Source organism: Dermacentor albipictus, chromosome 1 (assembly GCF_038994185.2).
Source record: "Dermacentor albipictus isolate Rhodes 1998 colony chromosome 1, USDA_Dalb.pri_finalv2, whole genome shotgun sequence".
Lineage (NCBI taxonomy): Eukaryota > Metazoa > Arthropoda > Arachnida > Ixodida > Ixodidae > Dermacentor > Dermacentor albipictus.
Window position 1 is genome coordinate 302,126,858 of NC_091821.1, and position 17,135 is coordinate 302,143,992.

Genomic DNA, 17,135 nt, shown 5'->3' on the forward strand with positions numbered 1-17,135 from the left:
TTGTACACCACTTTAGTAAGGGCAAAATTAGAATACGCTGCTTCAATATGGGATCCGGGTACTGAAGTTCTCATTAAATCTCTTGAGCTCATTCAAAATAATACTGCACGGTTTGTTACAGGAAATTACAGCAGAGCGCCCAGTGTAACATCTATGAAAAATACATAGCGCCTGCCTCAGCTCGCCCATCGCCGTCAGTATTTTCGTCTTTGTTTATTTCAGAAAATTTATTATGACAATCCCTACTTGCGATCCATCTTGATATCCGAGCCTTCATATGTCTCTGCCCGCAGTGATCACCGACATTAATTGACACTCATTTCTTGTCGAACAAAATGTTGTCTTTAGTCTCATTCCCCGTACAGCATACGACTGGGACCACCTTGCCGGACCAACCGCCCCTATTGGAGAGAATTTCTTACTTTGCACTACTTTAGCTAATACTGTTACTTCAAAAACCACAGAGATATGTTATACACTAACTTTTTGCTGCATTTTCTTGTTTTTCAAATTTTTTTACCCACCCGCCTCTGTAATGCCTTTGGCCTTTCATCATCATGATCATCATCAGCAGCAGACTGGTTACGCCCACTGCAGGGCAAAGGCCTCTCCCAAATTCACCAACAACCCCGGTCATGTACTAATTGTGGCCATGCCGTCCCTGCAAACTTCTTAATCTCATCCGCCCACCTAACTTTCTCCCGCCCCCTGCAACGCTTCCCTTTTCTTGGGATCTAGTCCGTAACCCTTAATGACCATCGGTTATCTTCCCTCCTCATTACATGTCCTGCCCATGCCCACTTCTTTTTCTTGATTTCAACTAAGATGTCATTAACTCGCGTTTGTTCCCTCACCCAATCTGCTCTTTTCTTATCCCTTAACGTTACACCTATCTTTCTTCTTTCCATAGCTCGTTGCGTCGTCCTCAATTTGAGTAGAACCCTTTTCGTAAGCCTCCAGGTTTCTGCCCCGTAGGTGAGTACTGGTAAGACACAGCTATTATATACTTTTCTCTTGAGGGATAATGGCAACCTGCTGTTCATGATCTGAGAATGCCTGCCAAACGCACCCCAGCCCATTCTTATTCTTCCGATTATTTCCGTCTCATGATCCGGATCTGCCGTCGCTACCTGCCCTATTAGATGTATTCCCTTACGACTTCCAGTGCCTCACTGCCTATTGTAAATTGCTGTTCTCTTCCGAGAATTTTAAACATTACTTTAGTTTTCTGCAGATTAATTTTTAGACCCACTCTTCTGCTTTGCCTCTCCAGGTCAGTGAGCATGCATTGCAATTGCTCCCCTGAGTTACTAAGCAAGGCAATATCATCAGCGAATCGCAAGTTACTAAGGTGTTCTCCATTAACTTTTATCCCCAATTCTTCCCAATCCAGGTCTCTGAATACCTCCTGTAAACACGCTGTGAATAGCATTGGAGAGTTCGTATCTCCCCGCCTGACGCCTTTCTTTATTGGGATTTTGTTGCTTGCTTTATGGAGGACTACGGTGGCTGTGGAGCCGTTATAGATATCTTTCAGTATTTTTACATATGGCTCGTCTACACCCTGATTCCGTAAAGGCCCAACCACACGCGGTGAATCGTGCGCGCCTGGCTGCGCGTCACGCGTCTGCGAGGCCGTACGCGCCTGTCCTACGCGTCTAGAGAGGGCAGACGCGCAGGAAACGCGCGCGTCAAGGAGGTCTTGATCTTGGGCGTCATTTTGAGCGTACTTTGAGCGTACGCGACGGAAGTGGCAGCTTGTGCACCGACGTCACGTGGGCCGCATGTACACTTCCGGCGGTTCGGAAAGGTTGTTGAAGTTTCAGAATCATGCGGAGACGCCGGGAGTCGCCGCTGGTTTCGTGTCGATAGATCACAGAGGCTATGGAGGCGATCAACAACGAAGCGCTGATCGCCTGCGTTGAGGCTCGACCTGCGCTTTGGTAGCAGGCGAAACACAAGCGCCACTAGAACAAGCACTTGACGAGGTGGTCGTGGATCGTCATGCCCAACGCTGCCGAACAGGTGAGTGCTCGGAATTTTATACGGGCGTCATAGCGGAGCAGTTTCAATCGCGATCGAGCCCGATCGGGGTCGGATTTGATGATCACGATTGCCTGTACCGCGCAATATGCGTAGAACCGATCGTGATCGAGAAATTTGATCGCGCTCGATCGCCATCGAAAGCCTAGCTGTGTGGCACTGGTATAAGCTGCCTATCTCATCAGCAGACTCGCAGATGTCGAAAACGCGTTTCATCTGTGCAGATGACGTTATCACAGCGCTGCAGAAGTGATGGAAGTCCCTGGGGAATACATTTCGGCGCCTGGGAAGACGTTGTCAGAAAGGAAAGAGCCGCGCCGTGCCAGTCGACGTTCACAACGACGTCATCTGGCTGTTTTTCGACCAGATGATGTTTCTGCGCTACACAATGGAGTGTAGACCGTAAGTGATCTTGAAATTTCCATCTTAGCCGGCGTGTTAAAAATGAAACACGGGATTTTAGTGCTTTCCCTTTACCACGTTGACCGGCGATGCCGTATGTTTGTATTATAGCTGGCAATGCACCGCACTTATGGGAATCGACTCGAAATAGTGCTTACACAAGCAAGTCGACGCACAGTATGCATTATATTCAGCTTTGTCTAATTGGCGATAAAATATTTGTGCTGCATCGCCGCTCCGATTATCGCATATTTCGGTAAATGTGATCCGGTAAGGGGACATACAAGCAGTACAAGAATAGCTTTGTATATTTATTTATTTAGGTACCCACAAAGCCAGTTTGGCTTTGAAGTGGGGAGCAGAGAAAGCAGAAAAACAGGTACAAAATAACAAGTAAAATAGCACTTAAAAACCTAACAATAAAGCATAAGACAGAAGTACAGAGAATATCACATACAAATTAGCAGGATCAATAAAAAGAAACGGGCTTGCATGATGCGCACACAAAAAGAAAACACAAAACATGCAAGTAGTTTTTTTTATTCTGTGCACTGATCCTAGAAGGCAGCGTGCAAGTCAATGGCCAGTATTTAACTGAGTATTGAATGTTGCTATATTCACGTGTACCTTGGGCACTTCAATATACAGCTTTAATTTTGCATTTTGTGGCTTGCCAGCAGTGTGCAAATCGGTGCATCATCACAGACCCCCAAATATTACCTAGCTTGCTTAGGGATTCATTCAGTGTCATCATGCTGTAGGAATAAATGCGCCATAGTACTGACAACATTGTCAGCTGTGTAATTGATAATTCTTTTTGTGTCTGCTCAGCAGTGTCCTTACTTATTATCAGCCTGTGGTTATTCTGCAGATCTCAGGTGCTGTGGTTATTGGTTTAAGCGAAGCTTTCACAATGTTTGTGGAGAACACTGTTCCTGCTTAGCAAAATTTCCGAGGAAGGACTTGATGATCCAGTTTAACACATTCGCACTGTGCAAAAAAATGATTATTGAAATTTTACATGCCAAAACCACGATCTAGTTACATTATTTTAATTGGTATTTGCATTACGTCCAGTACTGGTCACTCGTGCAACACAGTAGCCAGTAGTCAGCTGGGATGACAATGGTTCAATGTCTACATTAATATCAGTATGAGGCGAGCTATTTGGCAAGACAGTAGGAGCAGCGGTAGGAAAGTCCAGAGAAGAGGCAAAAAAAGCTTGGCTGTAAGAAACCTTCTGGAAGGGTTTGCTCGCTAAGGTCAGCTTTGCTGGGCCAAAACACCCTTTGCAAGGCAGATGGCAAGAAGACAAACATTATTAGACGTAACTTCCTAAATACAAACAACAAATGCACTGACTACTACGTACACAGCTTCACACTGTTTAGACGTACATTCAGTTAAGAAAAACAGTTTAGAATGAGATGAAGTTTACAAACAAGTGAAAGGAAAACAAAGTCACAAGCCAAGAACGTTTCAAGTAGAAAAACTAGAACAGGAGAGAGCCTTATGCTAAAGCAAGACCTAACAGTACTACTACTCTATGTTTAGAAAGTGCAAGCATAGGTCTTTCAACATGAAATTTATTAAGTGGTTTTACTGAGTAAATGTAGTGGAATGCTTCCTGCTAATTATTTCAAAACTGAAACATTCCAAATATCATGCACTGTTTTGAGTAGAAGTAATCACTAGGCTTTAGGCATGCAGATCACGTAAGAACTGCCTTAATGCATCACAAGCAAAAACAGAAAAAGATAGAAAAGCTACACTTACGCGCATGCAGAAACTGTTCATTCTGGTTGTGTAGGCAAGCCACTTTTGTCCCTACAAAACTGATTCAGAGCTTCAGTGTACTCTAATAAAATCACACACTAAAACAAATGTGGACGGATTTGAGCCTTCATATATTTTTGCATCCAGACTGGCACATTATTTACACATTGACAGTATGTGCAAACCTTATTACGCTCACATGCAGGATGTCCGCCAACCTTCCACCAGTGCCCCCATCGAGTGAGGAGGGAAGTGCTGCAGACATCTTAACAAAAAATGTGCCAGTTTTCTGATCTGAAGTGCCATCACCGTCAAGTGAAGAGTCACAAGCGCCAGCATCGACTCTGTCTTCGGTGTCGCATGAGTCTGTGGAGTCTCAGGACATTTTGGAATCTCTTGTATCACCGATGTTTCCAGAAGTTCTGGTTCCCAAGGCTTCTGAGGCACACCACAGCAGGCCGCAGTCACAAGCATCGCTGGCTTCAGCAGGCAGTCGCAGGCTGGATACGTTGGGAAGCATTGCTTCCGAAGCAACGTCAAGAGGGAGGAAAAGGAAAAAGAAAGATGAGAGTCAGTTAATATTGGAGGAATTAGGCAATGTTTCAAGTGCAATCAAAAGATGCAAACCACAGGACGACCTTGAACTTTTGCCGTGTCTCTGCTCAAACACATTAGAGAGGTCAGTGAGGATACGCATCTCGACTTGAAAATTAAATTGATGCAAGTAGGAGAGTAATTCAAAGATTAATGTTTTTTAATGTATACTTTTTGTATAATAAAGCCAAGAGACAATGAAACAAAAGGAAATCATTGATGAATTTAATTGCTTTATATCGAAATGGAAAAATAAGGAGGACAGTGAAAGTATATGAAAAGGCAGCTTCCCACTAATGGGAGACGAACCCACAACCTTTGAATTATGCTTGCATTGCTTTACCAGTAGAGCTGCAGCAATGGCTATCCCTCTGCACACTTTCTTGGGTCTGTATGTGCATGTACTAGATCTCACCCTGGTAGTGTTAGCCAGTGCTACTCGTGCAAGAACACTCCAAGAGCCTAATCTAGTACACATAAACATTCTATGAAATTGATGGTGGAATAGCCTCCAGCTCAATTGGTTTTGGTTTTAGCTTCCACCAGTGGCAAGTTATATTTTCTCCACTTTCATTTCCCTTCTCCTTGTGATGTCAACATTACAAATAAAACGACAGTTATTTTCCTTTATACTTTCTATACATTTCCTTGTCTGTTGTTGACATATCAAAGCCCCGTAGCTCTTCTCTTTTGTTCATTTTACATTGTGTTGTATCCATATTTTTGTGTGGTATTATTCAAGAATTTCATAAAGTTGATGTCTATGGGCCTGGTTGGTTGGCCATTGCTGCTGTAGAGATGTGTGAACATGTTTTAGCGACACACCTATGATAGAGAAAGAAGCACTGACTTGCAACTGAAGGTTTGTTGTTGCAAGACAGGTGTTTATCGCTTTCATCTGTCTTTGCTCATTCATGCTGTCTTGCAGCAATGAGCCTTTTTGAGTTCATCACCTGTGCATGTAGAGTTTGTGCATGCATGTAGAGATGCCTGTACATGCCTGTAAATAAAAAGAAATGTAATGAACCTTCAAGCAGACCCCATTGAAAATTTCGGTTATATGCTGCAAGTTGTAAAGCCTGTCGGGGCGTTCTAGCAGCGCAAGCATTTTTCAAATTGTTTTATTATTATTAGAAGAGGTAGCAGAAAGGGAAAAGTCTTGCCACCACATAGCCAGGAGGCGAGGTTCACTGCCAACATAGACAACCTCTACCTCTCCCACAACTATATCATCCACAAGCCACATTCCTTGCATTTTTTTTCTTTTTGTTCTGTGGCTCAGTTTCAGAGTTGGTTTTGCATGTTCTGCATTGGATGTTTGGCCAAAGTCTTTGTACGTAATCAGTGACATTGAAGGCAGCGTGTATATGACACTTATACGTATGACCCTGCTTCTCTGGCAGGAAGCAGGGCTACCTGACGGGAGCCGTGAACAACATGTGAGCTTTAAAAAATTGCTTAAGCTGCAAAAAATGTAAGAGATTTATGCGGCTGTCATGCTGTTCTGCAGTTGTTTAATACTTTGCAGGCACGATTGCCACTATATGACTTACACACCACTGCAGAGTCTAGCCGCCTCCATCCCCACACAGTAAGTCAAGGCAACATCTTTTATGTCTAAACCGGGATGCCAAGTAGCTTGAATGCAAGTTGAAAAAAAAAATTAGTACGCATGTCTTGATTGTTTGAATACTAATTATCATGACATGATTTTTCTTGACAATGATCTACATGGCTGTAGGGGCCCTTTTCGGGTGACATACTATCAAAATTCATTTGTGTAGGTTAGCTACCACCTTTGTTTGATACTACATGTGCAAGCATACCTCAGTGCATGTTTTACAGGTCACGCAAGGTCAAAAGCACTGAGGTAGCTTTTGTGCGATGCCAGTCGATGGCAGTTTTTTTTAGAGTTAGCCGTAACTGTTACACTGGTGATGCAGTAAGTGGAAACTTTCAGTCTCTGTGATCATGCGATCATTTTTTTCTTGTATTTCTTTTCACGCGCATTGTCAGTACCATCGTTACTATTTCTCGTTTTGTATCAGCATTTCGTGTCCCATTTATTTATTTGTTTATGAGTTAATAAATGGTTAGTTGTGTATAATTCTGTATTCTGTGGAAAGAGAGAAATAAAGATGATTATTAATATATTATTATTATTATGTATTAGTATTTTTTATGCACGCTCATTGTCAGTCGTTTCCTTCTTTCTTTTGTTTTGCTTCAATGTTTTGTGACTCCTTCTTGATTTGGCTTCCAAAAGGCGGCGGGCAGTAATGTGTAAATAAAATAAAATAAATGATACATTAAATGACAAAGAAATGGTGTTCTGTATTCCTCCAATCGCACATTATTACTCTAGGGGCAACAGTCCTTTACCAACCTCAATGCTACAGCAAGTCATTCTCCAGGCTCCAGGGGTTTCTCGAATGTGGTGCTGCCGTGTGAGGTCCTCTGCTAAAAAGCTCAATAGCTTGTCCAAGAGCTGCGGCGCCTTGCGAAAGAACTTGTAGAAAAATCCGTGGTCATCCTGACGTATCCGTTGCATCTGTAAAAAATGGTGCATTATTGCCTGGCAGCAAGACCATGCCCTGCCCACATACACGCGCAGGTATCAGGAGCTGTACACTTTTCACTGACACACACGTATAGCCACTAGCCATCATTAATTTTACCCCCTGCTTTGTTTATGTGCTTGAATACAAACAGTGGTTCGGCAAAACAGGAGAGCCAGTCAACGGTATATTAAAATGGTGTGGCCACTGCCAAGTAACTTCGAAATTAGTCGCACAGAATTTTAACCTGCCCCCCAGGTCACAATTTAATTACATAACACTTCATATTCTACAGTCATACTTCTGAGAGACAGAAAATATAGGAAATCGCATCTCGTCCACAAGCTTCATATAAGACAACCAACACGTGTAAAAAGGTGTTCTTTAATCTATGTGCTATCTAATGGCACAAATATAACTAGCAGTCCTAAGCTTTTTGGAGGGGTGTGCTAATACCGAAAAGTAGATTTAGAATCGAATCAAATGAAGAAGAAATAATCTGTATATCACATAAAATATCGAATAGCAGAAAATGTGTTACAAAACTTTATCCTTACAAATTTTGTGCAAGAAAAGAGGGTGCTACACAAGCTCTGTGTAAACAGTATGGTCTGCTGTTAATAATGAAGGGAGCTCCAAATTAGTATTACAGATTGTCTGTTAAATAGAATCAAGCGCTTCTTCCCCTATGAAGCTGAACAGTTAATGACCGTATGTCGTAAGGCATACACGGGTTAGACAGACGGCGGTTGAATCGTCGTGAGGTGTCGTCACCACGTATCCAATATGCTATCTGTATGCTTCCGGCGGCTAATCAGCCCGATCTTCACCTATGCTTTCGCGCTTTCCGAACTACACCCTGCTCTTGTCGTTCCCCCTGTTCGCGTACGTCACGTTATCGTTTCGATCGGTGCTGTCAACCTGGACGAACCTTGCACCGACGACGCGATGCTGTTCTGCGAATTGGGCGTTCGCGCGCTGCGAGTACGATCCCCGCATTACTACTTTAACCCTTTCACTTATGCGCGCACTTAAAAACGCTGATAAGTAATTGCTGTCCTAACGAAGATAAGTCCCCATGTCCAAACACTGGCTCCTAGTTCTACCACTGTAGATCATCGAAAGGAAAGAAGTTACTCACAGCCGTAAAGTCCTTCTTTACGCAGTTGAAAGACTGGGCGGACCCACCAACGTCGCCGCAGAGGCCGCAGACGCTTTCTGCGCTCCCGCCGCCTTTGCAAGAGCAGCAGCAGCAAAAGCTTCTTTCTCATGTGGTGTACATTGCGGGGAGAGAACGCTGATGCCGGCGAAGCAAGCGGCTAAGCAAGAGCTCGGCAGCAACGTCGGGCGTGGTCGCGCGCAGATGTCAGCTGCAGTTGTGAGCAAGCAGACGCTATCGCGCGTGATGTTGATAATTGACGTAGCTTTTCTTGACATAAGGATGTATATATAGGAACAGCGTGATTTATCAACATAAAAACAATGTACTAGCTCTAACATTGATAAGTTAAATAAAAATGGCTAGCCATAATGAAATTAAAGATAAACTTTTCTCAAAGCCAAAGACGACCGTTTCCGCCATCGCTGGGCCGCTGGTCTGTCAGCCCTGTGCTACGCGCAGCGAAGCGCGCACGTGTGCGCGTATCGTGTGGCTGGACGCCCTTCCCTTCGTCACCCGCGTACGCGCACGCAGACGCGTACGCTTACGTGTACGCGTAGCGAGACGCGTATCCCGGGCTGCGTGTGGTTGGGCCTTAATGCCTCCATGACTGCTGAGGTTTCGACAGAATCAAACGCTTTCTCGTAATCAATGAAAGCTATATATAAGGGTTGGTTATATTCCGCACATTTCTCTATTCCCTGATTGATAGTGTGAATATGATATATTGTTGAGTAGCCTTTACGGAATCCTGCCTGGTCCTTTGCTTGACAGAAGTCTAAGGTGTTCCTGATTCTATTCGCGATTACCTTAGTAAATAGTTTGTAGGCAACAGACAGTAAGCTGATCGGTCTATAATTTTTCAAGTCTTTGGCGTCCCCTTTCTCATGGATTAGGATTATGTTAGCGTTCTTCCAAGATTCCGGTACGCTCGAGGTCATGCGTATACAGGGTGGCCAGTTTTTCTAGAACAATCTGTCCACCATCCTTCAAGAAATCTGCTGTTACCTGATCCTCCCCAGCTGCCTTCCCCCTTTGCATATCTCCCAAGGCTTTCTTTACTTCTTCCGGCGTTACCTTTGGGATTTCGAATTCCTCTAGACTATTTTCTCTTCCATTATCATCGTGGGTACCACTAGTACTGTATAAATCTCTATAGAACTCCTCAGCCACTTGAACTATCTCATCCATATTAGTAATGATATTGCCGGCTTTGTCTCTTAACGCATACATCTGATTCTTGCCAATTTCTAGGTTCTTCTTCACTGTTTTTAGGCTTCCCCCGTTCCTGAGAGCATGTTCAATTCTATGCATAATATACTTCTTTATGTCAGCTGTCTTATGCTTGTTGATTAACTTCGAATGTTGTGCCAGTTCTATTCTAGCTGTAGGGTTAGAAGCTTTCATACATTGGCGTTTCTTGATCAGATCTTTCGTCTCCTGCGATAGTTTGCTGGTATCCTGCCTAACGGAGTTACCACCGACTTCCATTGCAGACTCCTTAATGATGGCCTTTGCTTTTAGGGCAAATAAATGAAATGAAATGAAAGTGTATGGTTCCCTGTATCTCCCTTTTGAACGTTGCGCTATTGGAAATGAAAAATAAAACTTTAACGTGCTTGAAGTTACCACGTGAGTTATATTGTGAACAAACATTAAGAACTCGGAAGCAATATTTTCGCAACTTGTTTGGGCGGTAACCAGCATATTTAATGCGGTCCTGCACAACGGGTTGGGGGCCAGAGACCACTTTTTTAATAATATTTGACTGTTTGCCCGGATGATGTCGTTTTATTCTCGCAACTATGCCTGAATCGCACTGGTGCAATTGTGCAGTCATTGTGACTCAGTGTTCGTATCGTCTTTTGTTGAAATAAACTTTTTCTAAACACGTAACGGCTCTGGCGTTTGGCTCAAGGCCATTTGAAGGTCGCCCATAACGGTGACCAAAGGCATTTCACGCTTAAAACACAAATGCTGCACCGCGAACAAAGGAGCAGTTCGTCCACACCTACGAGTGTTCGGCCAGTGCGAACGATTTAGCCAGGAAAGCCTGGCTCCCTCAGCGCATTCGCTGCTGCAGAACTACGGCCGCGCCGGAATCAAGTATATCGCACTTACTTTTGCTTTAATGCTATGTGTTATGTTTTATCGCGCACAGTTAAACATTTTAAATATTCGAAAACTATCCGAAAATTATTCGTGTTTATGAATAGTGAGTTACCAATAAATTTGATGATCGAGTCGGAAAGAACGATATTCGATTTCTTTTATGAAAGTTTCCAACAGTTGCACAGTTATACTTTTTTGTGATCGTACTGTAAGCATATTGAGGCTTTATGTGGCAAGGGACAAAATGATAGATACTCATAGGCGTACCGCGCTCCGGCAATGTTAGCGAAGCGGTGCTTTTTGTCTACAATGCCCTAGAAACCGGCAAACAGCGCATGTTAGTCTGAGAGCCCACCTGTCAGCAGAATAGTCAGCAGGAAATGACCCAGATAGTTGCTCTGCAGGCCCACTTCGTATCCGTCCTCTGTGAGCATCAGCTTGTCTGCGAACACAGGCAACACATTAAGCGCTCTACGCCACGCACAGAAACACACTCGCACGTGTGTGTGAGAGAGCGACAGAGAGAGTGTGTGTATGTGCGCAAAGCGCTGCAGCTCGTTCTCGCCTGGGATGTTGCCTGCGTTGTTGATCAGCACGTCAAGTCGTGGTTCCGTCCGGACGACGTCTTCAGCGAACGCCCGCACCGACTTGAAGGAGCACAGGTCGAGCTGCTTGACGACCACCGCTTCGCCAGTTTCCGCAAAGATGTCTCGAGCGGCCTTTTGGGCGCGCTGCATGTTTCGGCAGGCTAAGATCACGCGGGCCTTCCTCCTGGCGAGTTCCTTGGCAGTCTCCTTTCCGATTCCTGGAAGGTGGCCAGCACGTGACAACGAGCGCAATGTGCCGTGCTGCACGAATTAGTCTTACGCACAAGCTTAACTATATATATACAGGTTGTCCCAACTATCATGCACCAAGTTTTAAAAATGGAAAAGCCACACAGCTGGACAGGGCCAAGGTAATGTTTGCCGTCGCCTGGAGATACTGCGATCTTTCTTTTTGCATTGCGCATAACCACATTATTAGTCTTGATAAATTAATCAACTTGTCAAATATTATAATTAGGTGAAAGTGACAATGAAAAAATTGTAGGGCAACATGAGAAGCTCCCGATGCGGTTTTCTGTTGCTCCTACATAAAGGTGTTTTTCCTGGCGTAAAAGAAGCCTGCGAATGCACGCCAAGTGCCGCGAGCGTGCAGTCGCGCAGCAGCTTTCACGGGCTTCTTTCAGGCTCGGAAAAACACCTCCATTGCGATAGCAACTATATGGACACTTGAAGCGCATTTCCGCCGTCGGCGTGAGTGTCCGTATAATGTCCACGGGCTACAACACCGCCGCCGCGCGCGCTACGCTGTACGTGCGAGCGAAGACGTGTGAGCCGACAATCGCGGCTCAAAATCTCGCCAGCGCGCCTTCACCAGGCGCCCAACGTTGCGAGGCGGCCGGCACAACTGCACACGCGGCGGCTGCATCTCGCGAGCAGCGTCTCGGTGCGTCGGCGGCTCGTAGCGCTGTGCCTACTGTGTGTTCTCGGCGCTGGCTTTTCGTTGAAGCGAAAGACAACACGAATGCCACTTCGCTCGCTGCTGCTGCCGCCATTCCTCGCGCCAGCGTTTTGACGGAGAGTTCCCGCGCTCGTCGAGTCAAATGGGTTCGTGTCTGCTTGTGCGCGCGTGACACCACTCTTGTTAATTTATTTAAAACACGTTGGCCGGTTAGTTGGTTTGTATCCATGATAGAATGTGTAAGCGCGACTGAACGAGGACGTAGAAAGAAACAGACACACAGCGACAGCGCTGTCTCTGTGTTTCTTCTGTCCTCGTTCAGTCGCGCTTACACATTCTATCATTCTTAATTTATTTGCTCAGCGAATGTTTACAAGTTTGTACGGTAGATAAAACTACCATCCTTACTTCGTATAGCTATCTACCAATTTGCTATCGTAATCGGTGCTTCGCCTTTCGGACGAAGCGGTGACTTTTAATGTAGCGCATATTGAGCAACGTAAAGCTGTATCGGAAGTTTTTCATATTGCTCTACAATTTTCTCATGGACACTTTTCATCTAATTGTGTGTATTTAGAAGTTGTCCTATCGCATGGCACATTACCCAGTGTTACTGCGTGTTAGAAGGGGACAGTAGGCTTACTCAGCCGCTCCTCTGAAGCAGTTTGCGTCGCAATAGCAACTTCAATAGAAACATTACTTGAACAAGGAGAGCGACCCTAGCTGAAGCTTTCGTTTTCCTTGTTCTGCTATTGATTTCAGTTCGAAGCAGTTCACACTCTTGTTTGTTCTTAATTTCGGCACACTTGAGATTCTTTACATATCTTTAGCAACCACTATATTCGTTTAGGATTAGGACACATGATATTTGCTGTAATAGTGCCTTGTGTTGAAGGACGACGCCAATTCTTCGGCGATTTGCTGCCTATGCTAACTGCTAGACATATTATGCAAAATAGTCGTCACCCACGGATCTTGCTTATGCGGAAGGGGCCTTAAAATTTTCCCAATTAGCTGCAATCATAAAAAAATAATTAGGAAAACGATCTTGCCTAATTAGAGGGTCGGTGACCAAATATACAGTTTCATGCCGCGTCGACCTAACCTAAGATGATTTTGTACAAGCTTATGTCCGGTAGTCCACCAGTGAATTAGTCAGAAAAGAGTGCACAAATAGTTCCTAGCCGATCTAAAAACAATGCAGGTACTCTAGCCAGCTTTGTGCCTCTACTTAGCCGCAGTAAAATTGTATGACCCAAATATTTCCTTCTTTTACTTAAGTTGTTTCACGTGTGGCAATAGCCTTCTGCATTTATTATTAACCATCATGATGCAGAACCAACCGACTGAGCTATCTTTCCGGGCAACATCCAAGGGTCACGAGTTCAAATCACCTGTTATGTTCCTTCCCCCCCCCTCTTTTTTCTCTTTTTTTTCTTTCATTTTACTGTCTTTTCCTTTATTTTATCACTGTACGGGAACCCTCCTAAAAAAAATTATATATATTCTCAATTATGTGCGGCCACACATGTGCAGGTCATAAATACCAGGTTCTCTAGCCGAGTGCCATCCGTGCGATATAACCGAGCTCAGATTGGTCCACCTTGACTGATCAAATAGGGCACCACTGTAGGTTAAATGAGGCGTACAACTCCTGCGGGACCCGCCGTGGTTGCTCAGTGGCTATGGTGTTAGACTGCTGAGCACGAGGTCGCGGGATCGGATCCCGGCCACGGTGGCCGCATTTCGATGAGGGCAAAATGCGAAAACACCCGTGTACTTAGAATTAGGTGCACGTTAGAATTAGTCCCCCACTACGGCGTGCCTCATAATCAGAAAGTGGTTTTGTAACGTAAAACCCCATAATTTAAATTTTTAAATTAACTCCTGCGGGGACGGTAGAGTATCCGCCTCCCATGCAAGAGGACCGTGGTTCGAATCCCGGTGCCACGCAATTCTCCACCGGAAAATACAAAAAAACGTATGTTGAGAAAATTGCACAAACAGGACTGGAATGCGGCCTGATCCCGGTGACCAGAACCGGTAACGCACTCTCTCACCGGAGCAGGACTGGCCACCCTGGTGCAGTACTTGGCCACAACCTCCTATATGAATACAACAATCAAACCCCGGCGCTCAGTCCCCAGCAGCCGCGAAGCAACTGACCACGGCGGCGGTCAGATCTGTGACGCAGCAGAGGGTGCTAAGAATACCTGGCTCCGGACAGGCCGCCATTGGAATCTGAACCTGGCAACGTTCAACGTTAGAACGTTATCTAGTGAGGCGAGTCTAGCAGTGTTATTGGAGGAATTAGAGGGTAGTAAATGGGATATAATAGGGCTCAGTGAGGTTAGGAGGACAAAAGAAGCATATACAGTGCTAAAAAGCGGGCACGTACTGTGTTACCGGGGCTTAGCGGAGAGACGAGAACTAGGAGTCGGGTTCCTGATTAATAAGGAAATAGCTGGTAACATACAGGAATTCTATAGCATTAACGAGAGGGTGGCAGGTCTTGTTGTGAAACTTAATAAGAGGTACGAATTGAAGGTGGTACAAGTCTATGCCCCTACATGCAGTCATGATGACCAGGAAGTCGAAAGCTTTTATGAAGACGTGGGATCGGCGATGGGTAAAGTCAAAACAAAATACACTATACTGATGGGCAACTTCAATGCCAGGGTAGGCAAGAAGCAGGCTGGAGACAAGTCAGTGGGGGAATATGGCATAGGCTCTAGGAATAGCAGAGGAGAGTTAGTAGTTTGCAGAACAGAATAATATGCGGATAATAAATACCTTTTCCGCAAGCGGGTTAGCCGAAAGTGGACGTGGAGGCGCCCGAGTGGTGAGACTAGAAATGAAATCGACTTCATACTCTGCGCGAACCCTGGCATCATACAAAATGTGGACGTGCTCGGCAAGGTGCGCTGCAGTGACCACAGGATGGTAAGAACTCGAATTAGCCTAGACCTGAGAAGGGAACGGAAGAAACCGGTACATAAGAAGCCGATCAATGAGTTAGCGGTAAGAGGGAAACTAGAGGAATTCCGGATCAAGCTACAGAACAGGTATTCGGCTTTAACTCAGGAAGAGGACCTTAGTGTTGAAGCAGTGAACGACAATCTCATGGGCATCATTAAGGAGTGCGCAACAGAAGTCGGTGGTCACTCCGTTAGGCAGGATACCAGTAAGCTATCGCAGGAGACGAAAGATCTGATCAAGAAACGCCAATGTATGAAAGCCTCTAACCCTACAGCTAGAATAGAACTGGCAGAACTTTCTAAGTAAATCAACAAGCGTAAGACAGCGGACATCAGGAACTATAATATGCATAGAATTGAACAGGCTCTCAGGAACGAAGGAAGCCTAAAAACAGTGAAGAAGAAACTAGGAATAGGCAACAATCAGATGTGTGCGTTAAGAGACAAAGCCGGCAATATCGTTACTAATATGGATGAGATAGTTCAAGTGGCTGAGAAGTTCTATAGTGATTTATACAGTACCAGTGGCACCCACGACGATAATGGAAGAGAGAATAGCCTAGAGGAATTCGAAATCCCACAGGCAACGCCAGAAGAAGTAAAGAAAGCCTTAGGAGCTATGCAAAGGGGGAAGGCAGCTGTGGAGGATCAGGTAACAGCAGATTTGTTGAAGGATGGTGGTCAGGTTGTTCTAGAGAAACTGGCCACCCTGTAAACGCAATGCCTCATAAGGTCGAGCGTATCGGAATCTTGGAAGAACGCTAACATCATCCTAATCCATAAGAAAGGGGACGCCAAAGACTTGAAAAATTATAGAGCGATGAGCTTACTGTAAGTTGCCTAAAAAGTATTTACTAAGGTAATCGCAAATAGAATCAGGAACACCTTAGACTTCTGTCAAGCAAAGGACCAGGCAGGATTCCGTAAAGGCTACTCAACAATAGACCATATTCACACTCTCAATCAAATGATAGAGAAATGTGCAGAATATAACCAACCCTTATATATAGCTTTCATTGATTACGAGAAAGCATTTGATTCAAACGAAACCTCAGCAGTCATGGAGGCATTACGGAATCAGGGTGTAGATGAGCCATATGTAAAAATACTGGAAGATATCTATAGCGGCTCCACAGCCACCGTAGTCCTCCACAAAGAAAGCAACAAAATCCCAATAAAGAAAGGCGTCAGACAGGGACATACAATCTCTCCAATGCTATTCACAGCATGTTTACAGGAGGTGTTCAGAGACCAGGAGTGGGAAGAATTGGGGAAAAAAGTTGATGGAGAATACCTTAGCAACTTGCGATTCGCTGATGATATTGCCTTGCTTAGTAACTCAGGAGACCAATTGCAATGCATGCTCACTGACCTGGAGAGGCAAAGCAGAAGGGTGCGTCTGAAAATTAATCTGCAGAACACTAAAGTAATGTTTAACAGTCTCGAAAGAGAACAGCAGTTTACGATAGGTAGCGAGGCACTGGAAGTAGTAAGCGAATACATCTACTTAGGGCAGGTAGTGGCCACGGATCATCATCATCATCATCATCATCATCATCATCATCATCATCATCAGCCTAGTTACGCCCACTGCAGGGGAAAGGCCTCTCCCATACTTCTCCAACTACCCCGGTCATGTACTAATTGTGGCCATGTTGTCCCTGCAAACGTCTTAATGTCGTCCGCACACCTAACTTTCTGCCACCCCCTGCTACGCTTCCCTTCCATTGGAATCCAGTCCGTAACCCTTAGTGACCATCGGTTATCGTCCCTCCTCATTACATGTCCTGCCCATGCCAATTTCGTTTTCTTGATTTCGACTAAGATGTCGTTTACCCGCGTTTGTTGCCTCACCCAATCTGCTCTTTTCTTATCCCTTAACGTTACACCCATCATTCTTCTTTCCATAGCTCGTTGCGTCGTCCTCAATTTCAGCGGAACCCTTTTCGTAAGCCTCCAGGTTTCTGCCCCATATGTGAGTACTGGTAACACACAGCTGTTGTGCAC

The 17,135-nt window shown here is 44.8% G+C and overlaps 1 protein-coding gene and 2 long non-coding RNA genes across 6 annotated transcripts in view; 1 reads left to right on the forward strand and 2 right to left on the reverse strand.

Annotated features, from left to right (window-relative positions):
* The window catches only part of LOC135920894 (retinol dehydrogenase 12-like), a 271,490-nt gene that overhangs the window by 37,290 nt on the left and 217,065 nt on the right, over positions 1-17,135 (reverse strand). For all 4 annotated transcript variants that reach the window (XM_065455154.1, XM_065455152.1, XM_070531485.1 and 1 more), the window contains 2 exons: positions 11,210-11,449; positions 11,000-11,086 (listed from right to left, as the gene is read on the reverse strand). In XM_065455154.1, coding sequence (XP_065311226.1) covers positions 11,000-11,086; positions 11,210-11,449 — 327 coding nt within the window. The remainder of the gene's footprint in view (positions 1-10,999; positions 11,087-11,209; positions 11,450-17,135) is intronic.
* Positions 1,597-4,565, forward strand: LOC135920890 (uncharacterized). Its single transcript, XR_010570348.2, has 3 exons — positions 1,597-2,025; positions 2,268-2,445; positions 4,427-4,565. It is a non-coding gene; the product is annotated as an uncharacterized lncRNA (long non-coding RNA).
* Positions 2,746-8,954, reverse strand: LOC135920891 (uncharacterized). The gene is made up of 3 exons (XR_010570349.2): positions 8,515-8,954; positions 7,202-7,366; positions 2,746-4,743 (listed from the first exon to the last, which is right to left on the reverse strand). It is a non-coding gene; the product is annotated as an uncharacterized lncRNA (long non-coding RNA).